General features: G+C 41.7%; 1 protein-coding gene across 4 annotated transcripts in view; it reads left to right on the top strand.

Annotated features, from left to right (window-relative positions):
• The first annotated feature begins 4454 nt into the window (after nucleotides 1-4454).
• Nucleotides 4455-15979, top strand: part of CFAP44 (cilia and flagella associated protein 44) — a 79894-nt gene continuing 68369 nt past the window's right edge. For 3 of the 4 annotated variants that reach the window (XM_073308486.2, XM_073308479.2, XM_073308496.2), the window contains exons 1-3: nucleotides 8352-8744; nucleotides 11275-11430; nucleotides 12817-12942. In XM_073308486.2, the coding sequence (XP_073164587.2) occupies nucleotides 8537-8744; nucleotides 11275-11430; nucleotides 12817-12942 (490 nt within the window). In that variant the 5' untranslated portion in view covers nucleotides 8352-8536. Of the gene's footprint in view, nucleotides 4482-6069; nucleotides 6190-8351; nucleotides 8745-11274; nucleotides 11431-12816; nucleotides 12943-15979 lie in introns of those variants that run through there. The other variant, XM_073308494.2, reaches the window with a different exon arrangement.

Genomic DNA, 15979 nt, shown 5'->3' with positions numbered 1-15979 from the left:
TAGCTATCTCTGTACTTGTGTGTCCCCTACCACCATAGTATCTGAGTGCATCATAAATATTATTCAGGTTTCAGAGTGGTAGCCCTGTTAGTCTGTATCAGCAAAAAGAACGAGGAGTCCTTGTGGCACCTTAGAGACTAACAAATTTCTTTGAGCATAAGCTTTTGTGGGCTAAAACCCACTTCATCAGATGCATGCAGTGGAAAATACAGTAGGAATATATATATATATATATAAACACACAGAGAGAGAATATGAAAAAATGGGTGTTGCCATACACACTATAACAAGAGTGATCAATTAAGGTGAGCTATTATCAGCAGGAGAAAAAAACTGGACACAAATTAGACGTCAAGAATTATAACATTCAAAAACCAGTCGGAGTACACTTCAATCTCCCTGGTCACTCTATTACAGACCTAAAAGTCACAATATTAGAACAAAAAAAGTCCCAAAACAGACTCCACCGAGAGACTGCTGAATTGGAATTAATTTGCAAACTGGACACCATTAAATTAGGCTTGAATAAAGACTGGGAGTGGATGAGTCATTACACAAAGTAAAACTATTTCCCCATGCTTATTTCCTCCTCTCCTGCCCCCCCACTGTTATTCACACCTTCTTGTCAGCTGCTGAAAATGGGCCATCCTGATTATCACTACAAAAGGTTTTTTTCTCCTGTTGATAATAGCTCACCTTAATTGATCACTCTCCTTATAGTGTGTATGGCAACACCCATTTTTTCATGTTCTCTGTGTGTATATATATATCTTCCTACTGTATTTTCCACTGCATGCATCTGATGAAGTGGGTTTTAGCCCACGAAAGCTTATGCTCAAATAAATCTAAGATGCCACAAGTACTCCTCATTCTTTTTGATAAATATTATTGTGTCTCCTCACAACAACTCTATGATGTAAGGAAATATTACTGTCCCCATTTCACAGGACTGAGGCATAGAGAAATATCCTCTGTAGAGGACCTGCTTGCAAAATTTCAGTAGTAGGGTGGCAACAGGCAAAGTAGTACTGCATCTACTAAATCTAAAGCTATTGTTTCTCCTTCCCCTGTGAAACTTCCTCCTCTCTCCCTAACTATGCCTGACAGTCAACCCTTAGAGTTGTTCCTCCCCTGCCTGGCTCATCTTCCGCTACAGCTGCCTTCTCCAATTCCAACTCAACAACAAACAAATCCTAGAGCTAGTGCAGTTCCCTCCCCATGAAAAATAAGTTCCCTGTGCTTGCATTCCTTCCTTCTGGAGTCAAATCACTTCTCTTTTCCTCCATGCATCAGAGAAAGCAAACAAACAAGAAAAAAATTCCTCCATATACTTCTTACTCCCAGATGCAGAGTCATTTTGCTACAACTTCAGCAACTTTTTTCTATAATTGCAAACTACTAGCATATACTACCCTACATTCCTGCTCTCACAAACACAATACACTGTGTGCTGAACAATAAGAAGAAAAGCTCGGTGGAAGATCAAAAGCTTGTCTTTTTTCACTAACAGAAGTTGGTCCAATAAAATATATTACCTCACCTAACTTGTCTCTTGCACAAAAAGAAAGTCATTACCCTCCCTGCATAGGAACCAAATTAATTGACTTCAAAGGGTACCTTTACAGGCATAGCAGCCTGCCTGCAAGATCAGGACTTAGCTGAACACCTGTGGATTTAATGAAAGAATTTAAAGTGCATATTCAGTGTGTAGTTTTCAAATGCTCATATACCATTGGTAAATCTATGCCAAGCAAAGTCTCTCTAGTCTTTAGTTAGGAATAAACCCAGTTCAAGTTTCCAGTTTCAAAGCTCAACCATTTTTGGCATAGTCCTGTTCAAAACAGTGTGGTTATACTTTGTTTATAGTGAGAAAAATGTTTGTCCTCAGTAGTTAACTAAATTAGGAGTGTTGTGGGTTGTTACAGTTAGGAAGAGAAACTGATGATAGAGTGATTTTTGTATGCAATCTTGTTTATCCACAGAGAATATACATAAAGTCCTGTTTCCCTGAACACAGTAAAAATCAAACAGCAAGAGATAGTTTCTTTACTCATAGTTTCTTTACTTCTTTCAACCAGTACTCCTACCCAAAAACCTCACTCTAAGACTTCTCAAAGGGCCATTCACCATCATTCCATGCCGTGTCTAGACCTTTTTGCTCCTTCTGTTTGTGTGGTGCCTCCCCTGGTGTTGCCTGTCTCTCCCTCTTGCCAACAAACAAACAACATTCCTCTCCCCCCACCCCCACCCATACTAATCAAAGCCCTGCACTCACACACTTCTAATTCCTGGGCAGACTCACATAAGTTTTAGATGTCTCTTACTGCTCCCTTAAATGAGGGGTGGTGGTTACATCCAACAGCTTAAAAGAGGTTTAACCCAACCCACAATAATATTTTTTTTCAGGAACCCATAATATAAAAGTGATTGGAGAGATTTTGCTCAAACCTTCCAAAATAATTCACCAGTGGAGAACAGGCATGAAAAATTTCAGTCCCAAAGATGAATGTTCTGGAAAGTTATGACCATACGAAAACAGCAAGATATTATAGAAAACTATTTTATAACCTTAGCTATTATGGTGACCTGACTGGATCACTGGAATGAATTTTGAGCCTGGAATGGATATTGCACATTCCAGGGCCAGATTTGCTCAGAGCTGATTCAGGGACTGCTGCCAAACCTGCAGTTTCAGAAGCTGCAAGTCATGGGAACTTCTAGGAATATAATGCACTAATGCCCCATAGTAGGGGGTAGATAGTACAAAATGCTTCATGTGAACATTGCTCTGTGATAACTTGAGAGCATATAAAGAGTTGGAGTGTCTTCCCTTTTAACTTTAAAGCAAAGATGGGTGTAACATTACCCGGGGTACAATCTGGACTGATGAATGACCACTTAACCAGGTGATGGTCTGTTTGATGGCTGAGGCACCCGTTAGCCTTTTGTCTTTTGGGAACTGATTTATGACTGCTCTCCAGACTTGGAACATGTCTTAGGCTATGTTTAACTGCACTTTTATCAGTGAATTTTTGTTGCTCAGAGGTGTGAAAAAACACACCCCGACTGACAAAAGTTTTACCGATTAAAAGTGCTAGTGTGGACAGTGCTTTGTCAGCAGGAGACTCTCTCCTGCTGACAAAGCTACCACCCCTCATTGGAGGTGATTTTATTTTGTCAGCAAGAGAGTTCTCTCCTGCCAACAAAGAGTGGCTACACTGCGAATCTTACAGCGGCAAGGCTCTAGCGGCACAGCTGTGACACTGTAAGCTGTGCACTGTAGACACAGCCTTAGTAATATACAAAAAGAAAGTACTTGTGGCACCTTAGAGACTAACAAATTTATTTGAGCATAAGCTTTTGTGAGCTACAGCTCACTTCATCGGATGCATTCAGTCATAATGTCATACAGTAGAATCTTATAACTTTAGATATGTTGCCACATATTTTACCAGGACAATAATGATCAGCAAATTATGAGTATTGAAATGATGTCTCACAAGGCATTTGTACTTAGTACAAAATGTATCATAGTTTGTAAAAAGGGTAAACACAGGAGCACACACTGACTTAACCTACATCTAAATCTACATTTTGCAGTTTGAGCCCAACTCCAGTTTAAAGGGAATAGATAAGATTATACCCCTAATCTTAACTATTCCCTTTAAACTGGAGTTGGGCTCAAACTGCAAAATGTAGATTTAGATGTATCTATTCCCTTTAAACTGGAGTTGGGCTCAAACTGCAAAATGTAGATTTAGATGTAGGTTAAGTCAGTGTGTGCTCCTGTGTTTACCCTTTTTACAAACTATGATACATTTTGTACTAAGTACAAATGCCTTGTGAGACATCATTTCAATACTCATAATTTGCTGATCATTATTGTCCTGGTAAAATATGTGGCAACATATCTAAAGTTATAAGATTCTACTGTATGACATTATGACTGAATGCATCCGATGAAGTGAGCTGTAGCTCACAAAAGCTTATGCTCAAATAAATTTGTTAGTCTCTAAGGTGCCACAAGTACTCCTTTTCTTTTTGCGAATACAGACTAACACGGCTGTTACTCGGAAACTTTTTGTTAGTTTAAAAAAAAAAAATCACTAACGTGGCCAATCAAGTCCCCTCCCTCCCCCGAGAATCCTCAAGGAAGCGATGTGTTTGTCAGTGTGTGTGTTTTTGCCTGTGTAAAACAGCAACCACTATGACTGTGTCTGACACAAGTCTGACCGGCTACAGAACCAGCAAGCCTCCAGCCCGCACCCCGGCACGTTCTTCTGGGCTGCTCTGCGCGTGCGCCCGCGCGCGGTGGCCCGGCGCTCAAGTCACCTTGTCGGGGCCTGGTCCGCAGCCTGAGCCCCAGCCCGCGGCCGGGGCCGTTCGAACTACAATTCCCAGGAGGCGCCGGGCCCCGGAAGCGGCTGCCTAGCAACCAGGTAAACCAGCGATGGAGGCGGAGGGGCCGCGGGACGCGTCAGGTACCGAGCGCGGGGGCAAGTCCCCTTGGTTCATCGCCGCCTGTTCGGGCAGCGAATGCGCAGCGGCCCTGCCGGGCAGAGGGGCAGCTGTCCTGGGCCTTCTTTTAGCACAGGGCCCGACGCCAGCCGCTGCTGGGAGAAGCCGCGTGTGATGACAGCGGAGACGGCGCTTGCCCGAGAACGGATTAGAGCCCCGGGGCCGGGCCAGGCGGCGGCGGCGGGGGGGCGGCGGGACAGTGTCAGCCAGAGCTGACAGACGCTGGAGTCAGTGACACTGCGGTTTAAAATGCAAATGTCTTGTCCGTCTGTAACCCCCCCCCCCCCGCTCCCACACTCCGCACCGCCTGGGGGTGGTGCTCTGTCCCCTCGACTGGCAACCAGACCACTGAGAGAGAGGGAGAAAATGAGTCTGCTCTGCAGCCTTAGCGAACAGCCGGCTGGCTTTTAGCTCATGGGGTGGAGGCTCATGCACTAAGCTCCAAAGACCCCAGGTTCGATCCCGCCGGCCGAGGACCGGGTCCGTCCCTATTACATCTACGCAACATATCAGCAAGGTTCAAGGGCAGCGCCTGCCTGGGGAATCCCGACCACCTGTTCTGTCCCTCTCATAGACTGTAAGGCCAGAAGGGATCATCTAGACTGACCTCCTGAAGATCGCAGGCCACAGAACCTCCCCTCACCCACTCCTGTAATAGACGCCTGACCTCTGGCTGAAGCCCTCAAATCATGCTGGGAAGGGAGAGGGTGCTGTGCCCAGGGCCATTCCTAGTGGGGTGTTGGGCACAGAATGGAAGTGATGGACTCTTCTCTTCCAGGACCGACCTTGGGGGCCCCCCATAGCACAGGGTCTGGAGCGGTTGCCCCAATTCGCCCTACCCCAGGGACAGCTCTGACTGTGCCTGGACCCTGTTTGATAGCCCTATCTTTTGAATACCAGTCTCTGACTAAGCTTCCCCCCAATCTGCTGGAGACAGAGTGTTTTCTCTCTCTTCTCCCACCAGAACCATATAAATACTATAAGAAAGAGGGTCTCAGAATCCTGGTTGTTGCTGGGGAGAGAGAAGAGAGGAAGGAGTTCTCTGCTACTACACCTCTCCCTTACAGTCCATAATTTGGGTTCTCTTCCCCTGTGAATAGCTCCAGTGCCCCTCTCTGTTACTAATAATTTTCTATTACAGCAGCAGGACGTGAACAGCTTCCCAACTAATCTGCAATTCAAATAAATACATAATAATAATACTTAATACTTCTAAAGTTCTGAATAACAGCCATGAAACTAATGAGTTATGTTAATTTCACGTGGCTGCAGCTGGGCAAAACAATGAGCAACAGAAGACTATTAGAACAAAAGGCAACACTCCTTGAGTTACGCTCAACTCACATTGGGAAGATTTTCTTTGTAATAATCATAAGTACAAGAAGATTAACTTTAAAAAAATTTAATTCTGCAGAATTGCTGTTGCACATGCTAGCATCTGTTGTCCCTCTCATGAGGGCTGTGAGCTAGTATCACGTAGTTCTATGATAAAAGAGGCAGGCTAACAGAAACACAGAGATTTGTCTCAATTCCATACTCTTGTTCACAAAGAAAAGGAAGACCCAGAGGAGTCAAGACAACAGGATTTAGAAAATGGAGAGAAGTCTGACATTTCCAAAGATCCTGAAACAAAGCTGGACACAGAGAAGCCAAATGAGTCCTCAACAGAAGGTGAGTGGAGGTTTTCTCCAAGTCTGATGACAGTTTAATATTTCAGTTGTTGTGTAAGATCTCCATTAACTCAATTATCTAAAAAGACAGTGGTGGGCAGAATATGATGTAGTGATGTTCTTACTGCTCATAGTTACTCTACTGGACAGGAATGGAGAAGGAATCAAGGAAGGAGAGGAAAGTTGTGGAAAAGAATAAGTTCTCCCAAGTGGAAAGAAGTCAAATGCTGTAAAGAGAAACAGGATATAAGGCAGCTGACCCTGAAGAAAAGAATGAGTGGTGTGAAACTCATTTTTCCAGCAAAGTGCCTTTAAATTAAAAAACTTGTAGAAAAGTATAATAATTGGCAGGAAGTTCAGAACTGAAAGGTTGTAACTAGAGCTGGCTTGCCAAAGGAGAACTCAAAACATAACCGGCAATATTTCATTTTGTTTCATACATTGGATAAGGGACAGGGGAGAGGGTGTTCAACAATCTTGTTGTCATATAATCAGATCAACTGTTAATGCACTGGTACAGAGAAATCTGGATTGCTCGGTGAGCTGAGTCACTGGGTGCAAGCAAACAATATTTGTTTTCATATAGCCAAATGTAAAGTTATACATCTGGGAACAAAGAATGCAAACCATAATTACAGAATGGGGGAAGACTATCCTGGGAAGCAGAGACTCTGAGAAAGACTTGTGGATCCTGGTGGGTAATTGGCTGAACATGTGCTCTGAATGTGATACTAAGGCCAAAAGGGCTAATGCAATTCTTGGATGTATAAGCAGGTGAATATTAAGTAGGAATACGGAGGTTATATTACCTCTGTATTTGGCACTGGTGCAACCGCTACTGGAATAGTGTGTCCAGTGCTGGTGCCCACAATTCTAGAAGGATGTTGGTAAACTGGTGAGAGTTCAGAACAGAGCCATCAGAGTGACTAAAGGGTTGGAAAACATGCCTTGTAGTGAGACTCAAGGAGCTCAACCTATTAGCTCAACAAAGAGAAATTGAAGGGGTGACTTGATCACAGTTCATAAATACCTACATGGGGAACAAATATTTGATAATGTACTCTTCAATGTAGCAGAGAAAAGTATAACAAATCCAGTGTCATGAGGTTGAAGCTAAACAAATTCAGACTGGAAATAAAGGTGTAAATTTTTAATAGTAAGAGTAGTAAACCAGTGCAACAATTTCCCCAGGTTTGTAGAGGATTTTCCGTCACTGGCAATTTTTAAATCCATCTTGGATGTTTTTCTAAAACATATGCTCTAATTCAAGCAGCAATTAATTCAGGGAAGTCCTGTGGCTTGTGTTATCTAGATAAGAATGGTCCCTTCTGGCCTTACATTCTGTGAATGTATGAAATGTATGTTGTTGTATGTTGTTATGAAAGCAACAAATTCAGCCTCAAATGCTCCATACCTATCCAGATATGGTGAAAGTTTCAGTTTTGCTGAAAGGCTTGTAGAGTCCAAAACTTTCCTACAAATGTTGGCTGATTGCGAGTGTGAACATAAAGTGAAATCAGCCAAGTTTGACATGGCTTAGGGTTTCATAGCTAATCACTAGTCATTACAGTATCATTACATTTTGCATTTATAGCTCCTTTTTTTTCTGAGCCCCTCATGGTGCTAAAAAAAGTTGGTATTATTCCCATTTTACAGATGTAGAAACTGAGGCACAGCAAGGCCAAATGTGTTACCCAAGGAGTCTGTGGCAGGGCCAGGACTAGAACCCAGATCTTCTGACACTCAATTGCCTACCTTAACCACTAGATATGCTCTTTTCCAAGGTTTCCAAATGTAACAGTGGAATATATTCCTGTCATTTTTTAATTTCTTGACTTTTACACATTTAAAATATCAGCCACAGCACTGCATTTATGTAATGTTACATAAATTATCTTTTTTTGTTTTTCTAAAGAAAAGAGGAAGAGACAGTAGAACAAAATACAAAAAACTCCCGGTATCTCTGAATATTATTTATGCTTTGTCAAATAGCAGCAGGAGGAGGAAATCAACAGCTTCATAATTAAACTGTGATAGAAATAGTGAATAATAATAATGCCATCCCCAGGATTCTGAATAGCAGTGATGAAATTGACTAAGCATGTTAATTTTACCCTGTTGCAGCTTGGCAAAGCTATGAGCAACAGCAGAGGTACTAGAACTGTAAACAGTGCTGCATTGAGTTATATTTGATTCACATTTGGAAGATTTTCTTTGTCATCATAATGACAAGAAGATTCGTTTTTTTAAATGAAAATTTAATTCTGAACTGTTGTTGCATATGCTTGCACCTGCTGTCCCTCTCAAGAGTATTTTGAGCAAGTATTGCAATAGTTCTATGAAAAAAGATGCAGGCTAAGAGAAACACAGATTTGTCTCAGTGGCATATTCTTGCTTATAAAGGAAAGGAAGAATCGGAGAAAGAGAGTATTGAGGGGACTATACCTGGTGACGACTTAAACCAGCCAGACTTGGCAGATGGAGAGAAGTCTGACATTTCCAAAGATCCTGAAACAGAGCTGGACACAGAGAAGCCAAATGTGTCCGCAACAGAAGGTGAGTAGAGGCTTTATCCAAGTGTAATGGTAGTCTAATGTTTCAATCATCATGTAAGGTCTCCATTAACTCAACTGTCTAAAAAGTCAGGGGTGGGCAGAATATGATATGGTTATGTTCTTACTGTTCATGGTTACTGTGCTAGATAGAAATGGAGAAGGAATCAAGAAAGGATAGGATAGTTGTGGAAAGGAGCAAATTCTCCCAGGTGGAAAGAAGTCAAACACTGTAAAGGAATGGGATATAAGGCAGTTGACCTTGGAGAAAAGAATGAGTGAGGTGAAACTCACTTTTCTAGAGAAGTGGCTTTAAATTCAAAATCAAAGCTGTAGAAAAGTGCTGAAGGTTCTGAACTGAAAGGTTATAACTAGAGCTGGGCGTGACTTGCCATTTTCAAAGGGGAACTCAGAACAATACCAACAATTTTTCATTTAGCCTCATGCATGGGGAGAAGGGACAGGGAAGAGGGTGTTCAACAATCCAGTTGTCATATAATCAGATCACAGTTATAAACTTTTGTTATCAAAGCACAAAATGCAGGCCTGATTAAATTAACCCTGGGACCAGATCTGGCCCGTGTGCCCTAGGTTGTCCACCCCTGCCCTACACGTAGGAACTAGATGGGGGACATGCCGGCTGCTTCCCGGGAGCCGTGTGGAGTGGAGGCTAGCGGGGAGCTGCGTGGAGCGGAGGTTAGCAGGGAGCCTGCCAGCCCTGCTGTGCGGCTCCGCCAACTGGACAATCAATGGCCCAGTCAGCAGTGCTAACTGGAGCTGCCAGGATCCTTTTGTGACCGGGTGTTCTAGTCAAAAACCTGACACCTGGTCACCCTATTCCTTCTCCTAAAGCCACAATAACACTACACTTTGCATCTTCAAAGCGCTCTGAGCTCTGTGTTCTTACAACTTTACTGACAACTTGTGGGACTCCTCTGTGTCAGCAAAATTGCCGATTAACAACTTATTTATGATAAGACTGAGAGGCATGACTGCATGTATCTCCCTGTCTTGAGACCGGTTGTGGCTTATGAGCAGCATGGCCAGGAAGAAGGTAGTTTGAGAGAATGTGGAGCTCCCCTTTGAAGCTCCACAGCCTAAAGCACTGGTGGCTGAAAGTGAAAGAAAACTTGGTTTTAACCCTGGATGTGTGCCAATAAAGCAAGGCTAAGGGACCAGTATAGACCTGATGTAGTTTTATAGACTAATAACTTGTGAACCAGTAGGACTGAAAGGAACAACATTAGTTTCCAGCTCTGGCAAATTGTGAAACATTTGATCTAAGAATAATATTCTGGTTAACATTTTGCCTTTTTTCCATTTGAATTCTGACATGATTTTAGTGGTCACTATGTCCAGAACTAATATAAATTGAAATTCCTTGCACTATATCATATGAAAGCTCGAGACCTTGGTTTTCAAATACAGTAACAATCTGTACTCCTTAATTCTAGCAGTTTAGGAAATGCTGTTAAAAATTCATCTGACAAACAATTGTTGCAAAGACACCTAGGTAGTGAACCAGTACAAATGCTTCCTGGACTAGTCAATGTGTGAAAGCCTGGTAATGGGAATCAGACAAAAATTCTGATCTCTGAATTTCCTCAGCACTTTCAATCCCTGTGGCATAGTACACAAACACCACCACTGTACTACAAACACTGAGCACTGCAACAACATGCTGCCAGTAGACCCTTGATGTCTCTCAGATTGAAATCTTCATACTCACCTTTCAGCCTGAAGCATTTTTCAGAGCCGAGTAGATTTATAATGACACATCCCTAATTTTAATAATAAATGATTAACTACAATAATTTGAACTTTGATAGGACTTTTTGCCATAGATATCAAAACACTTTAATAAGATGGATAAGTGTTGTTATTCTCATTTCACACATGGGATAATTGAGGCATAGAGAGGTTAAGTGGCTGGTACAAATTTATACAAGATGACAGTGGCAGATTTGGGATTGGAAAAACTCCGGTCTCTGGGCACCCTACCCTGTATTCATTCACTCAGCTTGCCTGCACCTATATCTGTGACTAACTGTAATGCTGGTAGTAGAGCCTCTGTTCCAGTATTACCAGGCCCAAGTGTACAAAATCAAGAGTCAGGAATCTAAAAATCACAAGATTGGCTTAAATATCCTGAGTTGTTTTAAAAAAAAAAATAAAATTTAGGGTTCTTTTCATCTTCTGGGTTTTGAGCCTTCAGAATTTATGTTTTCAAGCTTTTTTGCAGCAGTCCTGGAGGGCTAGAAACGTATGTTTTATTTTAAATGAAAGCGGAGATTCATGACTCCAGGAACTGGCACGTTAAGAAAAACAACAAATATCACAGAACTTGCAATAGAATTCCCAGAGTTGGCAACTCTGCTGTTATAATGTAAGTAGGAGGCCATCTGAAAAGTATAGGTGCACAGACTAATAGGTTTAATTAATTGTTAATCATGAGGGATGTAACCAAACAATACATAAATGTAGACAGATTCTTATTACTGATCTGTCTGTAAGACATGCTCTTGTTTATAAAGGAGAAATGGAAATCCCAGAGAACGAGAGTTCTGATGAGAGCAAACCTAGGAAAGGTTCGGATCAGGAGGATCAGGCAGATGTGGAAAAGTTTGACTCTTCAAAGGATTATGCAGGAGAGCAGGATGCTGAGAAGATCCCTGAACCGTCAGGAGAAGGTGGGTGGATTTTTTCCAGTGTTTGCAGGTCGCATACATTCTAGTTATATAATAACTTCTCCATTCTCCAGTATCCTGGACCTGTGATACGACGTTTGTCAGCACTCTGCATTTCATTGGATATTTCCACTCTCCTGAAACTGGAGCCCCAAGAGTGATCTTTCCTAGCATAGATTCTTATCCAATGTGAAACTAGGGATTTATTCCTTAGAGACTTCTTATTTCTTGGCTTGAAAGCCCTGGTTCCAGAAAACAAAGGGGATCCAGTTAGCCGTTAACTGTGCATTTCCATTCTTTCAAATATTCAAGTTTCTTTTAAGTTGAATTTTCTGGATTTCTAATACTTTTTTTTTAAACTACAATATTCTTGAAAGTTGTTTTTAAATCTTTAAATTGCTCTTATATACTTTCAATCTTAACTCCATTTTAAAGTGTCTTGTTTGGGAATAGATATGTGAAATCAAAAAAAGCAAGAGATAAAGCAAGTTAAGATTGAGACTAAGGTAAAGGTAACTTGCAAAGGAGACAAAGGGGAAAAAAGGCTTTATGTTTATTTAATTATTTGTTTACTTATTTGTGAGGTAGTTTGGAGGTCAAAAAGCTTTTTAAATTAAAAGACAAACATTGCTGCTTGTTTTTTACGTTAGAAATTCAGGTCTTGTCTCCCCTGGAAGACTGTGGCAGCTGGAGAACTGGTGCAATTATGACATCATGCAAAGCAAAAGATTGAAAGCTGAAGAACAGTTAGGGGAAGGACATATAGTCAGGCTGTTTAAAATCTTGGGTTTTTTTGGTTCATTTTTATTATACCAACTTAACTGCAATGCCTATTGAACACTTTCATTTGTTGCCTTACCCCTTAAGTTAATGTGTGAAGCCTCATAATGCACATCTCCTGAGACTTTCAAAAATGTCCTTCAGCAAGAGAAGGGAAGATCAGGTTTGACATACCTCATATTTCTAAGGTAAAAAACAAACAAAACCATCCCCCCCCCCACTTCCTTTTTAAACAACAACTAAAAAGTTATCATAAAGAAGCAAAAAAGGGTACAAATCAAATTCCTTTGCAGGTCAAGTCATGTTTAAAAGAAAGTCATTGAGATTATTGTCTAAAAACATATGTAAAGTCCTGCAGCCCGAATATTCAACCTTACCTGCAGAAAGGAAGTGTCTTTTGCTTTTATTTTTTGAAGGAATGCAGTGTATTATTCAATGGATTTAATTCTGCATAGTAGAAAATTCCTTGCAGGATAGGAAGAACTTCAATGTTGCATTATTCCGATATGTAGCATACAAACCAGTGAGACACATCCACCGTTTGGGAATTCAAATATACTTAAGTGGGTATTGAGAAGAAGTGAACATTATCCCTATTTTCTTTTGCAGAGGAAGTCAAAAGTAGTGCCCCTAAAGAACCACCTGGCGAAGGAGAAGTATCATCTACTCCAGAGGGACAGGAGGAAGGTGTAGAGAAGGCAGTGGAAAGTGCAGAGGCAGATACCAGTAGTGTCCGTGAGTATTACCTGCCATTACACAGAGATTTCAGTAATGATCCTAGGGTAGTCTTAAGTCTGCATACTGGACAGTTCCCTTGGTTTTTTTTTGTGGTGGGGGTGGGGGGTAAAGGGATGGGTGAGGAGGTGGGCAGGGGGTCTATGGTTCCAGTTCACACCAGTGTTTGTTGTGGGCATGCCGGGGCTAGGGTTGATTCCATGATGAACCAAGTTAAGATGTCAGCCTTTGAGTGATGTGTGCTGTACAACACACAAAGATGTCCATGGTGGACGAGTGCATCTGCTTCTTCTTGTGTGTTGATGAGAAGCTGGCCCAAAGAGTGTTCTGTGTATTCTGGGTTCACTGCTCAGGCTTGAAAAGACAGGAAATAATCTTTTCTAAAAATACTAGGCCTGATTTTCTATTGCTCTGCACCTTGTTTAGAAATTTACATTATTGCAAAATTCTGATCTGGTAGCATTTTACACCTACTTTGCATTAGTCTGACTACACAAGGTAGAGGAATCAGGCATAATATATACACATGGGACTCAATCTTAGGCCCCATGCTCCCAGTGTGAGATGGGGTAGAACTCCCCAAGCTCTTAAGATTTTTGGCCTTTTTAGGCAAAGTAGTGGTGGGCAGTATGCAAGACACCCATCTCTTAGAGATTAATGTGAATCACCTCAAAACTTTCCAGCTAGTTCCTTCTTGACCAGGGTCGGTGATGGTTCTTCCTGCAGAAGCTATGTACTGTCCTCAGTGGTTGCTGCTCTAGCTCTCTCCTGGCCTACTGTCTGACCTTTGACAATCCATACTTGTTAGACCAGCTTCTTCAGTCAGAACTGTAATGAATTCCTTTAGTTTTTGGTCTGTGGTGCCTTTCTTGTTGCTCTGGATTACTTAGTCCTGAGAATGTCAACTCATTCAACCTGTTTCAGTCATAGCATACATTGCTACTTTCATTCTGATAGGCTTGTTCTCTGGGTGTTTTGGGTCCAGCTTCCATTTTAGTGCTTTGAGTATTTTATAACAGAATATTGGCACGCCCCATTCAGAGCACTGAGTCTACTGTGGTTCTTTGAAGGATATTTTGTTAGAACTTTGGCACACTGTGTCTTGGCCCTTCAATTCATTAGAACATAAGAATGGCCCTAGTGGGTCAGACCAAAGGTCCATCTAGCCCAGTGTCCTGTCTTCCGACAGTGGCCAGTGCCAGGTGCCCCAGAGGGAATGAACAGAACAGGTAATCATCAAGTGATCCATTCCCTGTCACTCATTCCCAGCTTCTGGCAAACAGAGACTAGGGACACCAGACCTGCCCATCCTGGTTAGTAGCCATTGATGGCCCTATCCTCCATAAATTTATCTAGTTCTTTTTTTGAACTCTGTTATGGTCTTGGCCTTCACAACATCCTCTGGCAAGGAGTTCCACAGGTTGACTGTGCGTTGTGTGAAGAAATACTTCCTTTTATTTTATTTGTTTTAAACCTGCTGCCTATAAATTTCATTTGGAGACCCCTAGCTCTTGTGTTATGAGAAGTAGTAATCTACTTTCTCTATACCAGTCATGATTTTATAGACCTCAGTCATATCTCCCCTTAGTCCTCTCTTTTCCAAGCTGAAAATTCCCAGTTTTATTAATCTCTCCTCCTACGGAAGCCGTTCCGTACTCCTAATAATTTTAGTTTCCCTTTTTTGAACCTTTTCCAAGTCCAATATATCTTTTTTGAGATGGGGTGACTACATCTGCACACAGTATTCAAGATGTGGGCATACCATGGATTTATATAGCGGCAACATGATATTTTCTGTCCTATTATCCCTTTCTTAATTATTCCCAGCATTCTGTTCGCTTTTTTGACTGCCACTGCACATTGAGTGGATGTTTTCAGAGAACTATCCACAATGACACCAAGATCTCTTTCTTGAGTGGTAAAAAGAAAAGGAGTACTTGTGGCACCTTAGAGACGAACCAATTTATTAGAGCATAAGCTTTCGTGAGCTACAGCTCACTTCATCAGATGCATATCGTGGAAACTGCAGCAGACTTTATATATACACAGAGAATATGAAACAATACCTCCTCCCACCCCACTGTCCTGCTGGTAATAGCTTATCTAAAGTGATCATCAGGTGGGCCATTTCCAGCACAAATCCAGGTTTTCTCACCCTCCACCCCCCCACACAAATTCACTCTCCTGCTGGATTTGTGCTGGAAATGGCTCACCTGATGATCACTTTAGATAAGCTATTACCAGCAGGACAGTGGGGTGGGAGGAGGTATTGTTTCATATTCTCTGTGTATATATAAAGTCTGCTGCAGTTTCCACGATATGCATCTGATGAAGTGAGCTGTAGCTCACGAAAGCTTATGCTCTAATAAATTGGTTAGTCTCTAAGGTGCCACAAGTACTCCTTTTCTTTCTGCAAATACAGACTAACACGGCTGTTACTCTGAAACCTTTCTTGAGTGGTAACAGCTAATTTAGACCCCATCATATTATATGTATAGTTGGGATTATGCTTTCCAATGTGCTTTACTTTGCATTTATCAACATTAAATCTCATCTGCCATTTTGTTGCCCAGTCTTTGAGAGATCCTTTTGTAGCTCTTCGCTGTCTGCCTGGGACTTAACTATCTTGAGTAGTTTTGTATCATCATTTTGCCACTTCACTGTTTACCCCTTTTTCCAGATCATTTATGAATATGTTGAATAGGACTGGTCCCAGAACAGACCCCTGAGGGACACCACTATTTACCTCTCTCCATTGTGAAAACTCACCATTTATACCTACCTTTTGTTTCCTATCTTTTAACCAGTTACCAATCCATGAGAGCACCTTCCCTCTTGTCCCGTGGCAGCTTACTTTGCGTAAGAGCCTTTGGTGAGGGACCTTGTCAAAGACTTCCTGAAAATCTAAGTATACTATATCCACTGGATCCCCTTGGTCCACATGCTTGTTGACCCCCCAAAGAATTCTAGTAGATTGGTGAGGCATGATTTCCCTTTACTAAAACTGTGTTGACTCTTCAACAAATTATGGTCATCT

The sequence above is a fragment of the Lepidochelys kempii genome, chromosome 1 (genome assembly GCF_965140285.1).
Source record: "Lepidochelys kempii isolate rLepKem1 chromosome 1, rLepKem1.hap1, whole genome shotgun sequence".
NCBI classification, from domain to species: Eukaryota; Metazoa; Chordata; order Testudines; family Cheloniidae; genus Lepidochelys; species Lepidochelys kempii.
The sequence above is the reverse complement of the archived record's forward strand: the minus strand, read 5'-3'. Positions and strand labels throughout refer to the sequence as shown.